Source organism: Carlito syrichta, unplaced genomic scaffold (genome assembly GCF_000164805.1).
Source record: "Carlito syrichta isolate Samal-C Ts95f unplaced genomic scaffold, Tarsius_syrichta-2.0.1 Scaffold316493, whole genome shotgun sequence".
Classification (NCBI taxonomy): domain Eukaryota; kingdom Metazoa; phylum Chordata; class Mammalia; order Primates; family Tarsiidae; genus Carlito; species Carlito syrichta.
The window spans coordinates 255,693-272,051 of record NW_007260589.1 but is presented as its reverse complement, the minus strand read 5'-3'; the positions used below and the strand labels follow the sequence as shown (position 1 = coordinate 272,051).

Sequence of the window (16,359 nt, the reverse complement as noted above, 5' to 3'; positions counted from 1 at the left end):
GTGGGGGCATTTTTTAAAGTAAATTGCATGGAAGATGCTGGATGTTTTTGTTTTTTCATATTCTTTTATCTAAGTACTCTGTTGAGATTAAGTCTCATACCTTAAGAACCATCATTCTTAAAGATGTTACAGTTATTGAAAAGCTTGCAGGTTTGCCAATAGTTTTTATTTATACATCTAAAATTTTAAGTTACGATTCTGATTTATACTTAAAGACTTCATTCTTTCATCTTAAAATCTGCATTTAGCTAATCTTCTAATGATCTTTTAAATTTTTATCTTATTTATAGAAATAAAACTTAAAAACTAGTTTGCTTATTGATACTGAGATTAAAGTTTGTACCATTCCCAATATAATTTTTTCATTACAAAGATACAGTGTCTTTAAATTTTTTTTTACTGTCTTTGTACAACTATTTTTTATTTTAAAATTACTATTTTTGAAATAATTCAGTAGTCTTGCCCCTCACCCAGAGATAGGGTTTTGGCTGTTGCCCAGGCAGGAGTGCTGGCTCAGTCATGGCTTACTATAGCCTCAAAATCCTGGGTTCAAAAGATCTTCCTGCCTCAGCCTCCTGAGTAGCTATGTACCATGCTACCATGCACAGCTAAATGTTTTCTTTTTCTTTTGGTAGAGATGGATTTCATGAAACAGTTTTCTTACTTGTGCTTATCTGTTTTTTAGGATACTTGTATACTAGCAGATATATTTGTAAATATCCTTTATATATTTCCTTTGGCAGTGGAATTCCTTTTCTTTCATAGTTGCCATTTTTAGATAACTTCAGACAGTAATATTTATCAGTGCCTATGATAGAAAAGTATATGCCATTATTTTGATGTTTTCTTTAAGTATATGAACACGTTTTAACATGTTTATGGATCATTTACATTTTTTTCCCTAATTGCTTATAGGCATATCTATAATGATATCTGAAGATACCTTTTTTTCTTAAACCATTGGTAATGCTTTCTTGTTTCTGTGGTTTAGTCTTTCTATGCTTTGCCCTATACTTGTGAGATGTTTAAGTACAGAGCCTGGAAAATGAGGTTTACTATATATAATTACTACCTGTAAATTATTGTCAACTCCTAAAAGTTTATAAATTAAAATTGTTATAAGTACTTTTTTTGTGTTTTTAAAGGCTCACTCAGTTTAATATAATTATCTATTACTTTTATGTTCTATTTATGAATGTGATTATCACTTGTTAATACCACCAGCTAATGAAGCAGAGTAATTTTTTTGGAGTCAGGGTCTCACTTTGTCACCCAGGCTAGAGTACGGTGGTACATTTCAAAGCATACCACAGCCTCAACCTCCTGACCTCAGGATAGTCTCCTGCCTCAGCTTTCTGAGTAGCTTGTTGCTAGTGTTTTGACTTTTTTTTGGTAGAGACAGGATCTTACTATGTAGTGTAGGCTGACTTTGAACTCCTCGGGTCAAGCAGTTCTCCTGCCTGGCCTGCCACAGTGCTGGGATTACGGGTGTGAGCCATTGCACCCTGCTCAACCAGCATAATTTTAAGTCTAAAGTCTTATAAGTTACAGAAGGCAACTTTCATGTCTACATCTCTGTCTGTTGGCTTTCTACTAGCCTAAAACCTCATTCTAAATGTTGTGAACTATAACTGAAAGCTTTATATCACTAAGAAAAATAAATATTAACTTTTTATTTTCACCTTTCAAATTATTCAAGGTAGATTGAGTTTTTAAAAGATTCATGAATTGTGATGCCACGGATAAATGTAAGTTTATCATGTGCTCACCTTTAAGATTTAATCTCACTTTTTTTTTTTTGAGTTGGAGTCTCACTCTGTCGCCCAGACTGGAGTGCAGTGACCGCTCCTGGCCACTACAGCCTCGACCTGCTGGGCTCCAGCGATCCTTCAACCTCAGCCTTCCAGGTAGCCGGAACTACAGGCGTGTGCTACCACACCCGGCTGATTTTTTGATTTATTGTAGAGAGGAGGTCTCGCCAAGTTTCCCAGGCGGGTCTTGAACTCGCGGACTCAGGCAATTCACTCACCTCAGCCTCCCAAGGTGCGGGATTACAGGCTGAGCCACCGAGCCCGGCTAATCTCACTTTTTGAGACTGGATACTATTTGTTTAGGAAGGCAAAAGACAGGGTAAAGGCCAATGTGGGAACAGTATTCCCTGAAAAAATAGGAATGTCTAATTCATATCTGTCTTTTCGTGTTTTAATTTTAGATTCTAACCCCTTTCTTATTAAGAAGATTAAAATCTGATGTAGCTCTTGAAGTTCCTCCTAAACGAGAAGTAGTTGTTTATGCACCGCTTTCAAAGAAACAAGAGATCTTTTATACAGCCATTGTGAACCGTACAATTGCAAACATGTTTGGAGCCAGTGAGGTAGAGTGGGGATTTGAAGGATACTTTGACTGAGACTTGGCATATAAAACTTTATTGTGATTTCAGTCTTATGGCTCCCTATGTGTTTTCAGAGGTGGAAAAGTTCTTACCTACGGTCTGTGGTCCATGCATTAATTGCTATATAGTTATCTGGAGTATTTGTTAAAATTTTAGTTTGCTGCACCAGATCCTAATTGTGCTGTCTGGGGATAGACTTGGAAATGCATTTTTAACAAGCACACAGTTATTTGAGAATACCTGAATAACAGCTTGGAAACTAGACCAGACACTTCATATGTAGTTGAACATCAAAAATCGAAAATGCTCCAAATTTGAAACATTTTGAGTGCTGATGTGTTACATCAAAGAAAATGCTTATTGGGCATTTTGTTTTCTGATTAGTGATGCTCAACCTGTGTGATTTCTTAAAGTAGATTATTGGTAGCCAGAAGGATTAATAGAATAATTTATTTGAAAGAAATATTGACATTTTCATTCACCATGTTACAAGAGTTGAGGTTAGGATGCAATTAACATGTAACTAAAGATGACCCTTGGATTTTTTTTTAAGTGTTTGGATGTCTGATTTTTACACTGTGTACCTATGTGCTTTCTTTTCAAAATATTTATCATACATTTTTCTGTTTAATATAGCTGTTAGATGTTCTTCTCTTTTAATATTAATTATAATTTTTAAAAGAATTCAGCTTTTTTTAGCTGTTAGAAACTTACAGTACTTGTGTGTTATGAGAAATTTCATGCAGTATTACCCTAATACAAAGAAATATCCTCAAATTTGTGTAGCCTTAGTTCAACTTTAAGCTATTAGATCTTTTTATACAAGTTCCAAGTAGTTTTATATGCCCTTAAGTTTTCTCTACTAAGACATGAAGGCACTTACTTTTCAGATACTGTCACCAGTGTTAAAACGAATTGCACAAAACATTTGCATTGGGCTATAGGTTATAGATCCCTTTGTACCTTTGGGAGTTTGCTGAAGACAATTACTTTTTCTTTATACCTTAAAAAATTATTTTTTATGCCACATTTTGTTTACATTTAGATCGTAAGGATACAACTTTTAAAACATACTCCTTTAATTTGTTTTTTTTTTAGCAAGAAACAGTTGATGTAACTCCTACTGGACGGCCAAAACGGCGAACTAGGAAGTCAATAAATTATAGCAAAATAGATGATTTCCCTAATGAATTAGAAAAATTGATCAGTCAGATACAGCCAGAGGTGAAACGAGAAAGGTATGAGTTTAAAAATAAATTTAAATATTTATGGAACTGTGGTATTTCTTGCATTCTCATGTGTGTGCATCACTTGTTTTTGGTAGAACTGTTGTCGAAGTGAATGTCCCTATAGAATCTGAAGTTAATCTGAAACTGCAGAATATAATGATGCTACTTCGTAAATGCTGTAATCATCCATATTTGATTGAGTATCCTATAGACCCTGTTACACAAGAATTTAAGGTGACTATCGTTTAGTAACTTACTGTTTTGATTTCTATAACTTTTAATATTGGAGGAAAGTGTTACTGTGATTATTATTATTAAAAAATAATATTGTGCTGTTTTCCATTTGAAGATTGTAATTCTTCAGTCAGCTGAGACAATCTTGTCCCCCCAATTTAGAGAACTTTATGAGTGGAATGATGTACACTTAGGATATACACTTTCTATGTGCAAATAATATTTTTTTTTTTGTTTTTTTGGTTTTTTTGAGTTGGAGTCTCACTCCAACTGGACTGGAGTGCAGTGGCCGCTCCCGGCCATTGTAGCCTCAACCTTCTGGGCTCCGGCCATCCTTCCACCTCAGCCTTCGGATTAGCCGGAATTACAGGCGCGTGCTACCACGCCCGGCTAATTTTTTGATTTTATTGTAGAGATGAGGTCTCGCCTGCCCAGGCGGGTCTCGAACCTGTGGTCTCAGGCATTCCGCTCACCTCAGACTCCCAAAGGCGCAGGATTACAGGCTGAGCCACCGAGCCCGGCTGCAAATAATATTTCTAATTACAAAGATTATGTGAGCCACTAAGAATTCTGAATTCAGTAAGGCATTTAATTTCTACTCTTCATATTTACTTGCTATGTTTCAGAGATATATGTCACCTTTTCAGTATTCCTTTTATAGTTATTATGCAGTTTTTTGAAAATCAACCTGGCTGCTCATTGCTTAAATATCAGTAAGTTGCCAAAGCATAAAACCAATTTTGAGTTGAGGACTTTCAGAGTGCAGGTGAATGAAATTATTTTCTTGGGTAGTTGGTAGAAAAACAGCATAGTATTGAGTCAGATCTTTGCAACCCCCAATAACCCTTGTTTTGTAGTAGTTTACTACAGGATTTTCCACCCCTGGCAATATTGCCATTTGAACCAGGAAGTTCTTTCTTAGGAGGTAATCCTGTGCACATAGGGCACTTAGCTGCATTTCCTATCCTTACCCCTAGATGTCAGTAATATTCACCTTCCTAAGTTAAGGCAACTTGAAATGTTTTCAGCCCCCTGCTAAGTCTCCTCTGTAGGTGGAGGGCAAAATTTAAGTGAGGAGATAAAACTTCCCTGCTCAAATTGAAAGTACCCCTCTGGATGAGGTAATTTCACCAGAAGGTGAAAAATGTCTTCACTCATGATATTTAGATTGCTTAAAGCCTCCTGTATTTTCTTTAATTTCTACTATGAATTCTAGGAGCAATTTTCCTATGCATTTTATTAGAGATCTGCTGTTTTAAAGAATAAACCTCAGTTTACTCACACAAAGTTTGAACGTATTGTTGTCTTATTCAAAGCTTTTGAGAGAGGATTGGGATTATAAGCCACAGATACACTTACACTTGATTTTGTTTTTGTGAAATCAACTGGTTTTACATTCTGGAGTATGTCTTTGAGAAATAAAAAGATTGAACAACAAAGCAGTTTTTAAGTGACTTCTTTTTCATTGAAAATTGAACTTCTCAAATGTCTTGTTTTGACAAAGCAAATGATTAGTAGTTATTATGACAGTTTTCTCTTGGTTTTCCTTGCCCATTTTTCAGATCAATGAAGAGTTGATAACAACTTCCGGGAAATTCTTAATTTTGGATCGAATGTTGCCGGAACTTAAAAAAAGAGGTCACAAGGTGATACTTCTGATTGAAATTTTTATTGTTTAATTATTCTTCATTAATCAGTATGCATATTAAGGTATATTTAAATTTCAGGTGCTGCTTTTTTCACAAATGACGAGGATGCTGGACATTTTGATGGATTTCTGCCATCTTAGAAATTTCAACTTTAGCAGACTTGATGGGTCCATGTCTTACTCAGAGAGAGAAAAAAATGTAAGACTGCTTATGGCGTACCTACCAAACTCTTTATAACTCCTATCTTGATTTCTGAAGTAATGTTCAAAAGAGACCCACAAATTGATAAGAAGATAGACATGACCCCAAAACTCTATGATGGATCAGAAATACCATTTGGATTTAGTATTAATAAGTCTGAACTTTTGATTCTCAAATTTTATGTCTTCTTGTACAGCCTTATATAATAATATCCTATTTAACCATCACTGTAAGGCTATTGGGATGGCAGGGATTTTCAGCTTTTTGCCTTGTCCTCAGCATTTTATTATGAAAATTGTAGATACATAGCAAAGCTGGAAAAAACAATAAACAACTGGAAGTTCACCTATAATCACTGCTAGTACCTTTTAAAAATCACATACCCATGAATCAGCATTGGTGTATCTATTCAACATTCCATCCTCTTTTAGTGCATTTCAAGATAATTATAGATATTAATACTCTTTTCTCTGATAACTTTAGCATATTTTGGGTTTTGGGATAAATTTAAAACATCCTAAACATGTTTTTATTTAAAACATTTAAATAAAAATATGCTTAGGAAATAAAGTTAGCATGAACCACAGGTCTTATTTAGTTGACATAATTGTTTTAAAGATCTGAATGGTGTGTTTGTTCTGCCTTGCATAAGATTTTCACAGTTGTAATTATAAAGTTTTTTCCTTGTTGGTACTATTTTCTTTCTTAATTTGTTGTGTTTACTTTCTTTTTTGCTTTTAAAGATGCACAACTTTAACACAGATCCAGATGTGTTTATCTTCTTAGTGAGTACACGAGCTGGGGGCCTGGGCATTAATTTGACTGCAGCAGATACAGTTATAATTTATGACAGTGATTGGGTAAGTTGGAAGTATATCAATATGCTAATTATATTTTCATTCTGAATTTTAAAAAATATTTCCTTGTTTGCATTGTAAATTCATTTATCTATTTTGTAAAGATAACCATACTCTGCGGAGTCATTTTTGTATAAAGTTTTCTGCATATAAAAACTTGGGGTATTTAAGTTTTTTCTTAAGATTATCAAGAGTCTATGGAATGAAAATTTTACTTATGAAGTCACTCTAGAAGTATAAATTAAGACACCATTGTTTAAAAGTTTCTGATTAACTCGTTCATGTTTACTTTACTCACATGTTATGAGTTTAAGTTAATTTTAACCTGGTACTGTTAAATGATATTTTCCTTTTTAAATTTAAGAATCCCCAGTCTGATCTTCAGGCCCAGGATAGATGTCATAGAATTGGTCAGACAAAGCCCGTTGTTGTGTATCGCCTTGTTACAGCAAATACTATCGATCAGAAAATTGTGGAAAGAGCAGCTGCTAAAAGAAAACTGGAAAAGTTGATCATCCACAAAAGTAAATAACACGTAGCACATTTTTTTGGGTTCAACTGTCCATTGTGTGTTGTGACTTTTTGTAATTGTTGATACTTTCTATATAAAATAGTGCAGCTTGATAATGACAGGATATCAGAAAGTAGTAGGGGATTTGGAACTGCTAAAAGCCTAAAGTAAGTTGATCATAGACATGAAAGAAAGAATACTAGTGAGTATCTAGATGAGCAGAGGCACCAAGAAGTGAGGTCAAGGATAATTGAATTTTCCTGATAAGAGACTGACCTGCCATGAGTTTTAAGAAAACTACTTAATGTCTTTCAAGTTCCATTTATTAAATATTAGACTATTAACAGTGTATAGAAGTAGTGCTATAAATAAATCTGTTTACTTTGTTGAACTCCCTGTTTCACAGAATGCAGAATGCCCTTTTTGTAGCTTGGGACACAGTGGAGTTTTTTTTGCAACACCCATACTGGTCTCAACAGTGGTCTTTTTGTTTGTTTTTTATTATTATTATTATTTTATTTTAAATATGTGGGGTGGATGCAGGGTTAGGTATACAAATGTTCATTATGCAGGTACCCTTGTTGATGAGGTGTGTCATCATCTCACCGCCCCCCCCGCCATCGCTTCCCATTACTGCCAATCCTGCTCCTACCCTCCCAAAAGTATTTTTTAATTTAGAAAAGATTTTGAAGAGGAGGGGATCTGGAGTAGGTGAGGTGCTTAAGTTCTGTACTCTGAGATTCTTTGGAGAAGTTAATGTTTATTCAGTATAAAATTTTTTTTGAATAAATGCTTGGTATAGCTACTTGAAGCAAATTTGAAAATCAATGAAAGTCATTCATCCTAGAGAAATGGGACTATCATAATAATGATAAAAATTATGTCGAGAGTCAATATCAATTTATTGATATTTTCCCACTTGTAAGTACTTTCTCCAGGGTTTCTGGTTTTGAGGGAAGAGTGGATTAGCTTTTAGACAAAATTAATTTGACCTGATAGACTATTCAGATTGTAATTGGAATTTGCATTGTGGGGAAAAAGAGCTTTGTCCTAGTAAGATTTTATGTAAAATTAAAATTTTTCACCTATGCTGTTTTAGGATTGAATAATGAAATAAATTATATTTTGCTCAAATATTGAATATAGTTTAAATTTAAGTAAGGTTTATCTATAGTTTTATTTTCCTAATTTTCAGTATTTTAAGAGATTAATTTTAAGAAAATTTGAATGAATTTTTTAAAATGCTGATAATTTTTAATTGAGGTTTAGTATACATTTAGTAAAGTACACAGTTTTGTTTTGTTTTTGAGTTGGAGTCTCACTCTGTCACCCAGGCTGGAGTGCACACTCATGGCCACTTGCAGCCTCGATGTGCTGGGCTCAGGCAATCCTTCCGCCTCAGTCTTCCAAGTAGCTGGAACTACAGACATGCACTACCATGCCTGGCTAATTTTTTGATTTGTCGTAGAGAGGAGGTCTTACCAAGTTGCCCGGACTGGTCTCTAACCCCTGGGCTCAGGCAATTCTCTCGCCTCAGCCTCCCAAAGTGCTGGAATTATAGGCTTGAACACCACACCTGGCCAGTACACAGACCTTAAGTGTAAAGCTTGATGAATGTTGATCAAAAATATGTGCTCATGTAACTATCATTTGGATCAGGATAAAATTTCATCATCCAAGGAATTTTCCCTTGTGCACCTTTTCCAGTCATTCTCTGTGCTCCCTTGACCCTCAATGGAAAGCAACCACTATTTATAGTAGAATTTTTTTTGGTTGCTGAGTAGTTTGTTTATCCATTGACGGGATGTTTCAGTTGTTTCCAGATTCTGATTATTGTGAATAAGTTGTACCTGTACACATTTCTGTGGACCAAATGCATTTCTTTATGCTTGGTCGTAGGCAGGGTGTATGTTTAACTACTATGGAAGCTACCAAACCTTTTCCCAAGTGGACTTACTGTTTTCTATTCCTGTTAGCAAAGTCTGAGAGTTTCAATTGCTTTTCTTCCTTTGCAACACTTCACTTAGCAAGCCATTGTCATTGGTTTGTAATATGTTAAATTGTAGTATTAAAAAGAAGTTTAATATTTTGGGTTTCTTGAATTTTTTTTTTTTTAGATCATTTCAAAGGTGGTCAGTCTGGATTAAATCAATCTAAGAACTTTTTAGATCCTAAGGAATTGATGGAATTATTAAAATCTAGAGATTATGAAAGGTAGGATTTTTAAATTTTAGAATGATTCCATTTTTAATTTTGATTTATTTGTATAGACTTGAATGTTTTATTTTCTATAGGGAAGTAAAAGGATCAAGAGAGAAGGTCATTAGTGATAAGGATCTAGAGTTGTTGTTAGATCGAAGTGATCTCATTGGTAAGTGTCATGCTTTTTTTAATGGAAACTTTGAAACATGCATAATGAGAATTTGTAGAATTCATTCAGCCACATGTAGCCAATCTTACTTCATTGCTATTTTTTTGTCAGAGTATTGAAATCAAATCTCAGACGTCATGACATTTTGCCCATAAGTACTTTGTTACACATTTTCCCCTGAGAACATGTTTTTAAACATAGCCACTATGCCATTATTACATTTAAGAGAATTGGCACTAATGCCTTAATTTCATCTGTTACCCACCTATATTGATTTCTCCAGTTATGTCAACTTTTTTATAGTTTGAATAAGATTCCAGATTGTGTTGATGGTTATATTTATCTTCTGTAACTTTTTTTTTTCATGTCATTGATGTGTTGGAGAAACTGAGTTTTTTCTACCAAATGGCTTACGTTGACTAATTTTTTTCCCTTTGTTTTCCTTTAAATTGTTCTATAATTTGCATATTTTCTACAAACTGGTAAACTAGTTTTTCTGAAAATAGCTTTACAGGCATGTTAGATTCAAGTTCCATATCTTGGTCAAGAGTACCAGTGCTTTGTTATCATATTTACATTGTACCAGGAGGCACATCACACCTGGGCTTCTTGTTTCTAGTGCACTAAGATTAATCAGATACAGGCAGATAGTAATATTACAAAAATTTTCGTCAACCTTTAATACAGTGAGTTTTAGCCTTCTTGGATAATGGTGGCTTGCAACCACTATTTTCTTAAGGTTTGCAAAATGGTGATTTTCTTATTCCATCATTCCTTTGTTATCTGGAGTCTAAAACTATTCCCTTATCAAATATTTGGTTTCCCTGAGATACAAGAGAGGCAAGATAATTTGCTTCTTTTGTTTATCAGTTTTTAGAATATGTATAATGATTTGATATGTACAATGGTGACTATAAATTACTTTTATTTTTTATTTTTATTTTTTTGAGTCAGAGTCTCACTCTATTGCCCAGCTTGGAGGGCAGTGGCATGCTCATGGCTACCGCAGACTTGACCTGCTGGGCTCAGGTGATCCTTCCACCTCAGCCTTTCAAGTAGTTGGAACTGCACGCGTGCGCCACCATCAGCTAATTCTTTTATTTATTGTAGAGATGAGGTCTCGTCAAATTACCCAGGCTCATCTCAAATCCCTGAGCGCAGGCAATCCTCTTGCTTCCACCCCGTAAAGTGCTGGGATTACAGGTGTGAGCTTTCATGCCCAGCTGTAAATTAATTTTAAGGCAAAGATAAAACATTTTAAATGTCACTTACTAATTATTTTACAATATGTCACTGCCTAGGCTCTTGATCATTTTTCTATTTAATCTGTACGGTAGAATTAGTATGTAATGCTCATCTTTTCCTAGCTACATTCAATGCTATGCTGGTAACTTGAAGTTTGTGATGGTGGAAGTAGTTAGGCCACAGAAATAGGCAAGAACTACAAACCTGGGTCTTTGTTTTTGTTTTTTTGGAGACGAGTTCTTGCTCTGTTGTGCAGGCTGGGACTACAGCCATAAGTCACTTAATATACCTTTTTTTCCTCTCTCTCTTTCTCTCTTTTGTTTTGTTTTTGAGAACCAATTGTTTATCATTTATCAGTAGGCCAATGGGTACAGTGTCAATGATGTCTTCTTTTTAAATATATAGTTTACTTTTTATTTGGAGTCTGTGTCTTACTGAATCAAAAGAATCTGAAAATACATTGTGGTTACAAGTCTTCTTTCAGATGTTTTTCAAATGTTTGCTTCCAACTTGTGGCCAGTTTTTTTACTTTTTTATTTTGGTTTATTTTTATTTTTTCTTTTCACTTTTTTTACAGTTAGGTCTAAGATCTATTTTGAGTGATTTTTATATAGAGTATGAGGTGAGATTTGAAACTGATCTTCATCTTGCATGTCAATATCCATTTGTTAAAATGATGCTCCTTTCCCTATTGGATTGCCTTGTCATCTTTATTGAAAATCAGCTGACCATAAAATATGAGTGCTTATTTCTGTATTCTCAATTCTGTTCCATTGATCTGTGTGTTAATCCTGTACCAATACCACACTGAACTGATAAATGTAGCATTATGGGAAGTGTAATTCTTTAGTTTTGTTCTCTTTCAAGATTATATTAGATATGCTGGAGAATTTGCATGTTTATTTGAATTTTAACTTTGAAATTGTTTAGGAAAAATATGAGAAATATAGCATGGCAAAAATCTGAAATATGTTAAAAATAAACGGTATACAAGGTAGCAAGGAGCATTTAATATCTAAAAGTACTAATATAATTCACATTAGTTGAATATAGGAGAGGCGGGTGTGGTAGCTCACACCTGGAATGCCAGCATTTTGGGAGGCTGAGGCAGGAAGAAAGCTTGAGGCCAGGAGTTCAAGACAGCCTGGGCAACATAGCAAGATCTCATTTCTACAGAAAATATTTTCACCGAATGTGGTGGTATGTGCCTGTAGTCCCAGCTAAGCGGGTGGCTGACCCAGGAGGATTGCTTCAGCCCGGGAGTTGGAAGCTACAGTGAGCCATGGTTATGCCACTTTATTGCATCCTGAGCAACAGAGTAAGACCTTGACTTTTAAAAAAAAAATTGAGAACTAGATGATCAACCCCTTTGGATACCAAAAATCCACCTTTATAACATAATCATCTTCATAATTCTTAAAACTAGATAGAAGGAAGTTCTTCTGCATGACAGAACATTCACCTGGGAAATTACTAGTAAAATCAAGAATAACAGCTTATTTTCACTGTAATTATACCAAGACCGTAAGAAATAAGTTAGAGGAATAATAAATAAGAATCTAGGCTGGCTGGGTTTGGTGACTCATGCCTGTAATTCCACTGAGGCAGGAGGATTACTTGAGACCAGGAGACCAACCTGGGCAACATAGGGCAGAAACACAGTTAACTGGACGTGATGTCCATCTGTAGTTCCTGCTACTTGGGATCCTGAGATAGGATGATTGCTTGAGCCCAAGCATTTACAATTAGGGCTAGTGGGCATGATCATGCCACGGCATTCTATCCTGGGTAACAAGTTAAGACACTGCCTCTTTAAACAAGAAAGTTCAAATTGCTTGTGTTTGCGCACAGTCTGATTATCTTCCTAGACAGTCCAGTGGGATCTAGAAAGTATTTTAGAATACAATTTAAGCTGGGCATGGTGGCTTACATCTGTAATATCAACACTTTTGGGAGGCAGAAGCAAGTGTTGCCTGAGCTCAGGGATTTGAGACCAGCCTAGGCAACAAATTAGCTGGACGTGGTGGCACATGCCTGTAGTTCTAGCTACTTGAAAGATTGAGGTGAAAGGATCGCCTGAGTATAGTAGGGTGAGGCTGTGGTGGCTGTGAGTGCCACTGCACTATAGCCTGGGCAACAGAGTGAGACTCTGACTCAAAAAAAAAAACACAATTGAAGACAAAGATTGCTTATAAATAATGGTTTGTGTAACTATTGATTGTTTAGTAAATAAAGTATTTACAAGTACAAAACTGTAACATGCTTAGAATTAAGTACAACTTTTTTAAAGGCCTTTATATAAGGACGAAGTAATGAAACCTTGAAGGACACTAACGGAAAGGCTGAATAAATGTACAGATTTAACTATATTCATAGACATGAATGTTTAATATTTTAAAAAAATCAATATTCCCTGAACTTAAATTATCTTCCTTGCATTGCTATTCTAATTCAAGTCCCAATGTGACTTTTTAAAGAATATACTGTTACAATTTATACGGAAAAGTGAAGGGCCAAGAAGTAAGACAGCTCTAAGAACAAGATATTTTATACCATGTAGTAAGTCTCATTAAAAAGTCATAATAGTTAAGGCTGTGTTGAGTTAGCACGTGATGATGATACATTGACTAGAGGCAGAATATGGTGAACCTAGAAAGACAACTAAACTTTCATGGGAAAACAATCAATGGCAGAAATGGCATTTCAAGCTAGAGGAGGAAGATTCCTATTAATCAACACATGATGCTCAGGCAATAATACTCAAGAGGGGAAAAAATTTTTTTTTCTTTGATTCATGGCCTTATTCGTGCTGGAATTCATTCGTGCTGGATTCGTGCTGGAACGCATTGGCACTATCATGGCTCATCGTAGCCTCAACTTCCTGTGTTCAGGTGATCCTTCCTCCTTAGTTAGCCTCCTGAGTAGCTGAGACTATAGCTATGTATCACTATACCCGGCTAATTATTTTTATTTTTTAGAGACAGGGTCTCGCTGTGTGCCTAGGCTAGGCTGGTCTCAGACACCTCAGCTCAAGCAATGCTCACGCCTTAGCTTCCCAAAGTGCTAGGATTATAGTCATAAGCCACTGTGCCCAGCCAAGAGGGGAAAAAATTAAACTAGGTCCTCTTTACCTCACATTACCTAAGTATTGAAAGCAAAGTTTTAACTTAAAAGAATAGGAAAATATATTTAACCTTAGAATTTGGAAAGAATTATTCATAATGCAGAACTCACAAATTATATTAAAAGATTGATATATTTTTGTTGCATCAGCATTAAAAATTTCTTAAAAATGACACCATAAACAAATGAGAGAAACCATAATCTTTGTAACATGGACAGAAAGTGTTTGGGATATGTAAATACCTGAAAATGCATAATAAAAATGGGTGACATAAGAGGTGGCTGTTTACCAAGAGAGAAAGAAATGTCTAATGAACATAAAAAGATTATGAAAAACGAGAATGGTGCAAATTAAAATCAATAGAGATTTCATTCTATTGCTGTTATATTGACAGACTTTAAGAGACTACATATTGCATTCATTTGAATTGTTTATAAAGGTAAGTTTTTCATGTTATCTTGCTTTCCAGCTTTTAAACTAGTCATTATCAGACTTTGAAAAAAAAGAATTCCTGAGAACATAATTCAAGCTGGTGTTCTGTTAATTGCTCTGTGACTTCTGTATCTTACCTTAAACTCAGAAGAGATTTTGACTAGCAAGCTGATACTTCAGATATGTGTTCCCTAGAGTACCTTTTTTCTTTCGTTGCTATTAAATTTTACTGATTAAGGAAGAGAATGCCCATATTAACTCTTTTAAGTTTTGGATGGATTACTCACTTTTCATAGCATCATGTTAGAAATTTCTTTTATGATTTATTTTTAGTTTCAGTTCTTATACTTTAAAGAAGTACCTGTTTTCATTTTTTCTCTTAGATCAAATGAATGCCTCGGGACCAGTTAAAGAGAAGATGGGGCTATTCAAGATACTAGAGAACACTGAAGATTCCAATCCTGAATGCTTGTTTTAAGTTGAAGCTAAAGAATGGCTTTTTAACGTTCCTGTTTACATCTAGTGATTTACCTGTATTGCTTTTGAAAGCCAGATTATCTACTTTACTTTTTGATGATATCAGTTGACATAATATATCTTGTACCATTGCACATTTAATAGATGGGAATGTTCTGCGGCCTTATTAAGAACAAGTATTTGTGTCCATATTAAGTTTAGATTTTCAGTTAACTTGTGAGACTGAATAGTACTCTTGGGTACAGGCTGATGTGTGCTTTACTGCTTCTAGATTTATAGTCTTCCTGTGGAAGTTTAGCAAATGCCTTTGTTCCCTCTTTTAGTAATACGGTTCATGGGTTTTTGGTATTTCCGTTAACGGAGTAGGGCTTGAAAGGGGGAGATTGGAATTATGCTTTCTATTGTTTTTAACTAAGAAATTGTCTTATTTTAGAGTCTATTTCTATGAGGTAGTTTACCAAATGTTCATTATAAGATGATCTCATCAAATTATTTTTTCAGGAAAGTAGCAGGTAAAACAATAGCAAAAGAGTTGACGATCTTTGGCATTTGGTATTATGCTATTTTGGCTTCATTTACTAAACTACTACTGTACTACAAGAGTATGTCATGTAAAGATTTCAAGTGGATGTTGGGTTAACACAGAGAAGATTCTGAAAGAAACTGTAGGGTCTTGACAAAAGACCAGAAATTGTAAATGGTAGTATATCACGCAGAACAAGAGGAGAGATCTGAAAATTTATAGTTGGAGGATAGGTAGTACCAGAGAGAATAAAACAAGACTTAGGAGTATAAGTGATGCAAAGTCCATAATAGAAGAGTATAAGGGCCAAAAAAGGCACAATTTAGGCCCTGAGGAAAGGATATCAGACAATAAGGAAGAAAAATTCTGAATATACCCTGGAAAAGGGGACATATTCCCCTGTGCTGGTTGTTTATCTCTTGGAAAAATGTTCTGTTGTTACTATGTATATTGAAATGTAGATCTGTTTATCTGTAACTTTGGATAATGTAATTAGGGTTCAGCAGAAAAGCTTTTTTTTTTTTTAAGTTGCTTTGCTACCTAGGCTGGAGTGCAGTGGTACAGTCATGGCTCACTGCAGCCTCCACACCTGACTAATTTTTAATTTTTAATTTTTTTTTTTTTGGTAGAGATGGAGTCTCATTACATTGCCTAGGATGATCTCAAACTCTTGACCTCAAGTGATCCTCCCACCTCAGCCTCCCATAGCACTGGGATTACAGAATTGAACCACTGTGCCTGACCCTTCTGTCTAGAACATTTTTAAGAAATTCCCTTCCCACCCCCTAGTCTGTTTCAGTTAAGTGAGTCTTCCCTTTGTTTAGTTTAGTCTGTCTTTTATTTCGATGCTTCTTCAAATGCCTTGGGATTCTTTACTGTTCCTCAAACTAGAAGTCTAGAAGGAATTTCTCTAAGCTCTCTATATTTCTGGCTTGTTAGCAGGTGGATTTGACTGCAGCATTATTTGGCTAGGCCACTTATTTGAGGGTCACCCAACTGTCAGAATATGTAGGTCTTTTTTGAGAGAGAAACCTTTCAATCTCTTGTCCTATGTGAGTATACATGTTACAGGTTTTCTTTTTGGGTGAGAAAGGAAAAGGGAATTGAAGACCTT

At 35.1% G+C, this 16,359-nt stretch overlaps 1 protein-coding gene across 6 annotated transcripts in view; it reads left to right on the top strand.

Annotated features, from left to right (window-relative positions):
* Positions 1-15,201, top strand: part of HELLS (helicase, lymphoid specific) — a 42,280-nt gene extending 27,079 nt beyond the window's left edge. For all 6 annotated transcript variants that reach the window (XM_008074580.1, XM_008074578.1, XM_008074579.1 and 3 more), the window contains 10 exons: positions 2,213-2,374; positions 3,491-3,630; positions 3,717-3,855; positions 5,418-5,501; positions 5,583-5,702; positions 6,449-6,565; positions 6,927-7,086; positions 9,191-9,287; positions 9,368-9,444; positions 14,629-15,201. In XM_008074580.1, the coding sequence (XP_008072771.1) occupies positions 2,213-2,374; positions 3,491-3,630; positions 3,717-3,855; positions 5,418-5,501; positions 5,583-5,702; positions 6,449-6,565; positions 6,927-7,086; positions 9,191-9,287; positions 9,368-9,444; positions 14,629-14,723 (1,191 nt within the window). In that variant the 3' untranslated portion in view covers positions 14,724-15,201. The remainder of the gene's footprint in view (positions 1-2,212; positions 2,375-3,490; positions 3,631-3,716; positions 3,856-5,417; positions 5,502-5,582; positions 5,703-6,448; positions 6,566-6,926; positions 7,087-9,190; positions 9,288-9,367; positions 9,445-14,628) is intronic.
* Positions 15,202-16,359: the final 1,158 nt, after the last annotated feature.